This window comes from Lygodium microphyllum, chromosome 11 (assembly GCF_053477565.2).
Source record: "Lygodium microphyllum isolate KBCC chromosome 11, Lygodium_microphyllum_v1.1.10, whole genome shotgun sequence".
NCBI classification, from domain to species: Eukaryota; Viridiplantae; Streptophyta; class Polypodiopsida; order Schizaeales; family Lygodiaceae; genus Lygodium; species Lygodium microphyllum.
The window spans coordinates 112160988-112170880 of NC_141145.1; the positions used below are offsets into that span (position 1 = coordinate 112160988).

The 9893-nt window shown below is 34.5% G+C and overlaps 1 protein-coding gene across 1 annotated transcript; it reads right to left on the reverse strand.

Moving 5' to 3' along the window:
- Window positions 1-6753: 6753 nt before the first annotated feature.
- Window positions 6754-9376, reverse strand: LOC148029245 (protein DMR6-LIKE OXYGENASE 2-like). The gene is made up of 4 exons (XM_087688017.1): window positions 8949-9376; window positions 8216-8439; window positions 7248-7575; window positions 6754-7146 (listed from the first exon to the last, which is right to left on the reverse strand). Exons 1-4 carry the CDS (start codon window positions 9270-9272, stop codon window positions 6883-6885), a joined length of 1140 nt encoding a protein of 379 aa, XP_087544143.1. The 5' UTR covers window positions 9273-9376; the 3' UTR covers window positions 6754-6882.
- Between the last annotated feature and the right edge of the window lie 517 nt (window positions 9377-9893).

The following is a 9893-nucleotide window of genomic DNA, read 5'->3' on the forward strand; positions in this document are numbered from 1 at the left end:
TCATGCTGGTGAATTGGAGTAAGAAAAGATCTTAGTGCTTGAAAAATTTGTTATGGTTCAAAAATTCTTTTTAAAATAACATTTTCTTAAAGTACAATACACAATTTACTTCATATATTGCAAATATATTGTTATCATCTTGAAACATGTGCCACATGTCACTAATATTTCTAGACTTTACGACACTTTTATGGCATTACTTTTCATGTGAAATAAAAGTTTCTAGGCCTTTCATTCTAGTTTAAATATAACATTTTTGAAATAGTGCATGGTGATTGTTGATAAATAAATAATGAAGCCAGGCTAGTGTTTACACAAACTTTCCTTCTAGGTATGTTTTCCTCTTTCCCACAACCATGTACTTTGTGCATAGCAAAAGCTGAGAGTAAGTGTGCTCCTAACAAAACCCATTCATGCTCAAAAAGCAATACATTTCTAAGGTAACAATCTTCTATTTGTCATTTTTTGGTGCACAAGCATTGAGAAATAATTGAATCAGCTATTTTAAGACATTAAGAATGATTGAATCTGTTATTTCTCTTGTGAAACGATTCAAATAGTCAATTTTTGTTGAATAAAATGCGATAATGATCCACAAAGCCCCTCTAACCTTCGTTTTGTTGAATAAAATGCGATAATGATCCACAAAGCCCCTCTAACCTTCGTTATTGCATTTCATAAGTCTTCAAATCTGAAATCACAAATGCCTAATGAAACACGAAATATGATGCCTGGTTCATTACTTGAACACTCAACTCGTGTTTCATAAGGACCCTCTTTTGATTTCACCCTTGGTATAGCTAAAGTCATCCAATTACAAGAAGTAACTAAGTTGTTTTTAAACATGTATGATACATTATGCAAACATTTGCAAAATTAGAGTATGATATATAGATTTAGACATAAGAAATAAGTAGAATAAAGTGTAATTTGGACCCATAGTTTTGTGCTTGGTGATCCAAGAGGAGAAAGAGGACATTGAAGCTTTGCTCAAGTTCCCTTGATGAGCATGCTTCACATCAAAAGAGTAAAGTTCAATGCCAAGAGTGAGTGCTTCACAAAATGTCAAAAAGCCAAAAATGGGATGAAGGTATGGATGGGATTTTTCTAGTAATCTTGCTTTGATCTTGTGCATATGTAAAATGATGTGGTTCTAATGTTTGTATATAAGCAAATGTGGATCAACACTTTGTATTCCTAAACTTGTCTTGTTTCATAATTTAATTCTATGATGAGTAATTAGGATGACGAAAAGTAATATTTCTCTAGAGAGAATGGAGAAAGAGAATCTAAAGGATATGTGTGATGAGAAGCTTTTTGATTTTCTCCATGCAACTGAAAATTCATCCAGATTCATTAACATCAAATATATGCTCAATATTCCCTTTGATTTTCAAGAGCTCTTGAAGGATCTTGAAGACAAACTGAAGAATTATAGGAAGTGTTACGATAGACATGTGCAAGGCCTAGAGATTGAGGGAGTTGTCCATTACAGTGATGTAGTAGAAGCTATCAATGCTACTAGAATAACTTTGCAAACAAGATTTAGCCTTATTGATGAGGAGTTTCAGAAGAAGTGGGAAACAAATTTCCATTTTCATCAAAATCAACATCAATGTCCACAACGATGTTGGATTTCTTATCTATCTTTAGTACATGGATAGTTGTTCTTTAGATAGAGTACAAGAGAAGAACATAGAGGATATTGCAAGTAAAGATAAAGAGGTTAAAAACAAGGGGAAAATATTTTAGTAGGATTTTAAGAGCTAACTAATGTAGGGATTTGATGTTGCTTTGTGTAAAAGTGACAAAATTACAAAAGTGGAAGAAAACAAGATAGACTTGAGTGCAAACATTGAAGAAGTTTTCTTGATTGTGTCCTAACATTTTTCACTTACCTCATCAACAAAAAGAGATGTGTGTTGCTAAATTATATTCAAAATCTTTTAATCTCAGAGAAGATTATTGCTTAGCAATCCTTGCAAGATGGGGCCAAAATGATAAGAATTTTATAGGTTATGAATAAGAATTGCTAGAATTCTTGATGTTGAGGGATAAAATTTTCAAGACAACTATATAACCTTGCATTTATGTATAATCAAATCATGAAATATGAAAAGGAGGGGCTACCTACAGAGGAAGGGCTCTCACAAATTCAATAGAGACTTGGTATTGATGACATAGGATATGAAGAGAAACTGAAATCTCCATCAGATGAGAAACCAGGAAGTTTAATAAATCTTTATGATGATAGTTTTCTTGAAGAATATGAAAACCCTAAGGTTTGGAAGATAATTTTAAGATATCAATCGTGGTTTATATTAGAGTTTGTTAGGCATTGTAAATAAATATTATTGGATATTTATCTATTGATAGCTTACACTATTATGGTTTATTGTGTAGATTGAAAATCTACACAACTTTATTGGAAGAGCCAAGGGCTCAAGGCCATTGAAGCTTGGAAAAAGTCAAGGCCTTGGTCATTAAGTTAAAAGCTTAAATAATCAAACAATTGCAATTCGTTGTAGGAGGTTGACAAGCTCTCCAAGCATGCCAATGATGGGTTTGATAGCTATCTCGAATGTAATTGGATCCCAAGTTTTCAATAGAGGATCAAATAATATAATTTTAGTGGAGAGGAAAAAGGTGTAAGAGTTTTTGACTTCATGCTTGGATATAATGAATCTAAAGCACAATACTTTGGAGTTCTTGACTCTTATTTGCTCTCCCTCCCATGTAGGAGATACCAAGAGTCTAAAGATTTTTTTAATTGCTTGATAATGTGACTTTTCATACCTTGGGTTGACTAGATAGATAGATATGCATATTTCTTGATAAAATATGGAGCATGGTTGTATAAAAATATGTTGCATAGTTATCAAATAAAGAAAGTTAATTAAAAAACCTTGTATGAGTTAGACAATGAAGAGACATACATATACAAACTTCTTACCATATAGTGAGTGAAGTATTGATCACCACAAGCTTCTATCATTGCCTTTTTAAAAAGGTTCAATTGGTTTTGGAAGTCTTTGAGATAATCATCATTCCATTTAGTTTTATCACAATAAAAAAATACTTTGTCTAGTGTTTCCCAAACATTGAGTTTTCTATTTCGAGGTTGTCCATTATCAACACGATTCTTAACTTCATTATATAGAGACTTTCATTGATTATATATATAAGTTGGGCTACCATTCCTAGAGTTTATCTTACCAAATTTTCCATGAAAGCCTAGGAATCTTCTAACCTTTACTCAATCAATAGATTGCTTTTAGGGGACACGATTGCCATCCTTAAACTTTTGAAGATCTAGTTCAATAACATTACCACCATGTACACCAATTACACATAAGGCTTTTTCAATCTTTGTTATAGCATCTAGTCTAGTTGATAATGGCTTCAGCTTCCATGCAAACCCTATATAAGGATAAACAAGATTTTTCATTATCCTGTAAAGCACATGAAGTGTATAGATATGGACATTCGCTAAAGAAATATCTAAGATTGGCTTAAGCTGTGGATCCTTGTTGTGCCTAGAGGGAGCTCTATTCCAATTGACTAAGTTCAACTCTACGGTTGGAAACATGCAATATATACAAGGAGACTTGGAGATGGCTCCCTTTGACACATTGTACATATATTTGAGTGCCTTTAAGTCACTAGCTATGTGCCACTCAATCTTATAATTCCCAAATCCTTCTATAAATAACTCTTCTCCTACCTATTGTCTCTTAACAACATTAGGTATTGGTGTTTGATGAAAAATCAAATGTAATATACCAAAATCCTTTGTATCTACTTCTAATACTCCAAGCCACTAGATGTTGTGTTCAAATTGAACACTAAATGGCATTGAGTAATTACAATGACTTGATGAAAATGCTCTATTCATCAATGTAACAGAGATCTTCTCTAAAATTGTGCATTCCAAAATCTTTCATCAAGTTTAACCACAAATCTAGCCATTCCTTGCACCTCTTCTAGTAACAATTCATAGAATCATAGACAAGTTAAGGAAAATATATTCATTGAATACAACTTCCTTTTTCTTACCCTTGAAGCTAGCCTTGATATGGAAAGGCTCACCTAGAATCTCCATCACTTTGTTATTTCCTTTTTCTGTCTAATAGTTCTAACCACATATGGTCTTGGAACTGTGCAATTGTGTACATATCCTTGCTTTATATTTGATTATAAAACCTAAAAAATTTGTACATAAGCATCTTGATTGATATCAATACTATCTAGTGTATTTTACACTAACTCGTTATCCAAAGAGTGCTTCTTTATAAATTACTCCAAGCATTGTATCTTTGCCTTTTTAAAATTTCTTCTCCACAATATGTTTTTAGATTAGTGGAAAAAAAAATTAAAAAATTAATATGCTTTTAAAAAAACTCTCACTTGCATTGGATTGAAAAAAAGATATAAACAAATTTAACATCACAAGTTAATACAATAAATTATAAATTGTTATATTTAATATTTTTAAAGCAACGCGTTCATAAGTGTGATTATTATCATGAGAAAATTACAAACAAAAACATTTAAGTTTGTGGTTAATGCTCGAGAAAGTTACTATATGTATATTCTTTACATCACATGTATTCAAGGTCTATTTATAAATATCATTATCTATGATTTTTTTCTGAATAAAACATAACCCTTTTTTATTCAATCTATAAATAACATCTTTATATTATTCCCTTTTGTATGTAAAAAATGTATAAAAATAATATTTTAAAATTACATTTCTTTGAACCGACGTGATACGCGCATATATTCATGAGTAACTTACTTAAGGATTAATGTCACATAATTCAATTTGAATGTATTAAAATACATCCAAAATCTGTTTTTAGATTAGTGAAAAAAAATAAAAAATAAAATTGATATGCTTTTAAAAAATCTCTCACTTGCATTGGATTGAAAAAAAGATATAAACAAATTTAACATTACAAGTTAATACAATAAATTATAAATTGTTATATTTAATATTTTTAAAGCAACGCATTCATAAGTGTGATTATTATCATGAGAAAATTACAAACAAAAACATTTAAGTTTGTGGTTAATGCTCGAGAAAGTTACTATATGTATATTCTCTACATCACGTGTATTCAAGGTCTATTTATAAATATCATTATCTATGATTTTTTTTTGAATAAAATATAAACCTTTTTTATTCAATCTATAAATAACATATTTATATTATTCCCTTTTGTATGTAAAATATGTATAAAAATAATATTTTAAAATTACATTTCTTTGAACCGACGTGATACGGGCATATATTCATGAGTAACTTACCTAAGGATTAATGTCACATAATTCAATTTGAATGTATTAAAATACATTCTCAAATTTTCCCTTGTTATTTACAAATGGATTTTCACATGTGATTTTGATACGATTGTAGGCATGCCCTTAAGTTTTTCTTTGAGTTCATAAATTGTGCTTATATGCGCAACAACAAAGCTACACACTTATAGTGGTCATCAAAGTGATGAATACAATAAACCACCAACGAAAAGAATAAAGAAGAGTGGTTCTAGAAAAAGCTTGTTTGTAGAGATTCTATTATTCAAGGTGTAATATCACATTCTCACTTTCCTCCTTTCTCTTCACATGATCTTAAAAAATGAATTTATAGTCATATTACTACATTGAATGTGTGGTTATTCTAGATAGTCAATTGCTAACTACAAGGCTCTAGCAAGTATTGCAAATGGAGAAACAAGTTGTAAAAATTTTATATATTGAAGTAAAAAGTTATAATGATCTATGTTAATTTACACAAGTATAGTAAAAAAGTAATGTGTATAATCAAGAAGAGTGGCCCTATAAAAACTTGTTTTTGGATATTGCACCATTTTAGGAGAACTGTTATAATATCACTTCACCCCTATCTCCCTAGATGACCTAAAGAAAGTGTTTATGCATATCTCACCATTGAGCGTATTAATATGATAAATAACCAAGTATTTTCTCCAAGGCTTTAGCCACTATTGCAAGTGGAGAAACAACTTGTTGAAAAGTTGGATATTAAAGTAGGAGTTATGATGACCTTTATTGATTTGCATAAGACATACAATTTCTTGATTCAAACTTTAATTTGCCTCATGGCCATCAATGGTATCACTCTAGATACACCAAAACCCTTCTAAATTAACCTAAAAGCATTTTTGCCTTTACAACCTATCATAGCTATTACATAATATGAAAGAGTGCTCTTCTCCAACTCCAAAGTTTAGACCCAAAATACTAGTTTGCTCATTGAAGAGCTACCATGTTTTTTTTCCTATGAACAGTACATTTTCCCTATCTAGACATATATTTATCTTATTTTTCTAAGAAAAGGCTTTTGAGATAACACATAACAAAAATCTACAAAGTATTAAACAAACCCTTGTATTTCTAGAACATACATACTCATGCATTTTGATCACATTTAGTAAACTCTCCGACATGTATTGCTTAAATTAAAGAGATGTTTAATTTGTCGGCCTACTCATTTTCAATGTTTATCTTTAATAATTCTAGAAGCAACACATCATTTCAACATTTATCTTTAACAATTCTAGAGGCAACACATCATTCAACTAGAAAGCTATACTTTACTTTTTTCAGTTTTTACTTATGCATCTCAAATAATGGGTTGATTTCAAGTTCATATTCAATGTCTTTGTAGTCAATACTCACACCGAAACAATACACAAGTTTCTTTAAAACCTAATCTCTTGAGAGAAGTTTTAAAATGAAATCAAGAACATCCATGGCTTATTGACATTCTAATGGCTATACATGTAATAAACTGAAGCTCACAAACAATATTGCACTAGTAAGATTCTAGCTACCATGGTCTTTGTTATAGATTCCCTAAACAGGAGCTTTGTAAGTGCCTCCAGCTATGTTCAAAGTGGTTTTATGAAGGGGTAATTTTTTGACATAGTAATTTCTAATATATTCACCATATTCTAACTCTTTATATATAGGAGGATTATTTTCATCCACTAGAGCTTTGAGAGGTCCTATCTTGGCATCTTCGTATGGTCCAAAGAGAGCTGCTAAGGAGATTCTTGCTCTGTCCTTTTGGACCACCACTCGATGTTCCACGCTCTTATACTTTCCATTAGTTAAGATCTGTAAGGAATAAGTTGAAGATTAAGAATAATAGTTGATTATATAATGCAAGAGTTATTGAGCTACTTACATTTGATAACCTACAATAGCTTAAGGCATACCTCAATTTGATCTCCGACATTGACAATGATGGAGTTAGGTGTTGGTTGTACAAGGATCCACTTGTCCTCTTTTCTAACTTGGAGCCCTGGTACATCATCTTGGAGGAGGAGAGTAATGCCATTAAGGTCAGAATGTGCACTCTGTCCAAAGACTAGGCTAGGTTCAGGGCAAGGTGGATAGAAATTGACAACCAAGACCAAACGCTCCACCAGTCCAGGGACACATGATTCTATGTACTCTTGGCTAAATCCCAAGCTTTGAAAGATTGCTTGTCTGATGACGAGTGCGAGCTTGTCGAGATTGACTTGGTAATCTAACATCTCTTGTCTTCAAGGCCACCAAGTTTTGTCAATGAGAAGTATGTGACACACATCTAATCATTGTTGAAAGCAATCAACAAAGTTCTTAGATCCTTATAGTTAGCTTTGCAAATTACCCTCTTAACATTTCCATTTTCTAATTAGAGTACAGACATTTGAGTATGTTATGCGACTAGAAGCTTTCCAAATCTAAAGAAGATGAGAATATTTTTCACCTAGAAGATGCACAAAGTTGTGAAAATTTCAAAAGGGCTTAGGATGCACCTTAGATATCAAGATTGCCGCTCCAAAGCAATGGCTTTCCTTGAGGTGGACCAAAGGGTTTAATCAACCGTAGCTTTATTAAACATGTAGCACTTTTCAAGATGGCCTCTACAAAAGAATGGCTATTCTAGAGGTGTAGCAAAAGGTTGAGTAGATGCAAACTAGATAAAATTTTGTGATTTGGGATTCTTCTTCTTGAGAGTTATGCATTGGTGTCTTGCAGAAGTATTATCAAGGTAGTCTATAATTTGTTGTTGCGACATGTCACCTATTTGTACTTTAACCCGAGAAATTACTTGTGCAGGGTACACTTTCAAACAACGAAAAACTAGGGATAGGGGTAATTATGCATGAATAATGGTAAGTGCTTGTAGTTTGATTACCTTAGAATCTCAGGCGCACCCTCTTGAAACCCATTGCACACTCCTGGGCGACGACGGATTACCAAGGCATCTTTCCAATCACGGGTGGCTCCGGTCCCGGTTGCGATGGTGACGGCACTGTCGGCACTACCGAACGGTATTTTTAGCTTTTCGGATGAGGGCAAGTCATTGAATCTGTTAACGGCCTTCAAGACGGAGGTGAGATCTATTCCCGGGTTCACCACCTGCGGCAATGTTACGCAGGAGACGTGACAGAATAGTGAGACATGAATTGATGTCCTTCACCAGGCCAAATGGATCGATCCAAGCCAAATCAGAAGGGCATATATTTTATAGTGATGGATCGATTACATACGTATTGACAATCGTCAGCAGACGGCAGGGATGGTTAGGGGATATATGTATGTATGTAGATGACATCCGCGCACACATGCAACAGTAGCATTAGTTAATGCGAGATGGTTGAAACTATCATGACTGCGTGCGGTGATGCTGATATATGTTGGTACTGATAGGTGACATAAAGGTACAGTACATCAGGCAGCGGCAGGAAGGGTTAGATTGCATAATGCAATTAAAGATTGTGGCGGCATACGGTCACATTTATATATAACGGTGCAGAGATGCGGGACATGCACTATATTGATATCGTTGAATGAATGATACGCACGATAGAGGTTGTACTATTACGTTCTACGCAGGAGAATGAGTTAGCATAAATGAATGTATCAACCTTGAAGAAGCCCCAATCGAGGCAGGCCTGCCCGACCTGGCGGACGAGGTCCTGCCAGGTCTCAGAGTCGTCCATGATGGCGTCCGGGTGGATGCCTCGGAAGTCGATGGAGGGGATGGCCAGTGTCTCGTCCTGCGACAGCTGCACGCCTTTATTTATTATACCGACGTTACTGACGCAGTCAAGGTCGTCAATGAGGGGCCTCTCCCGGGCGGGCCTCACGTAGTGCGACGGCACGCTCGCAATGCCCTCCCTCACCATCTCACCCACCGTTTTCGATTGCTCCTGGCTGCTGCCGATCACAAGAGTCGGGCCGCTCGCCATTGATCTGGCCCCTTACACAACGCAGAAAACTCTTGGGAGGGAGACGAGAGACAGACGGACACTTAATGTTTTCCCCCTTACACGAATGCGCTACTTCATGGCGTTGTCTGTGAGCCATATTATAAGTGCGCGTCCCCCCCCCCCCCCCCCCCCCCTCTCTCCTCCCCCGCCCCCTTGCAAGGATAGCGTGGTCCCCCCCCCCTTGCAAGGATAGCGTGGGTTTGGCTCACTTATGCGCTACTTCAATGCTTTGACTGTTAGATCTACAATGCTCCATTGAAGGTGGCACGAATCGTCTCCAACAATTTGTCAGCTTTTTGCGACCTCTGGCCAAAACAGTCTCAGTTGCTAGTAGCTACTGAAGTGAGCCAAATTCATTCACATGAGTTTTGTAATTTGCAACAAAAGTGGCTTAAGTATTATATTTGAAATCACATGTACATTTGATACCATAATTGAATGGGAATTTATCGATATTATTAGAGAATGTAACGTAAAGTTTGGAAACAAGTTTCAAGTGAAATCCACTATCTACAAACATTGATTTTTCAGAAGTGTAGAAGAATTGGTCTAAGCATCTCCTAGATATGCAAATTGGAGCTGCTGAAAAAGTTGAACAAT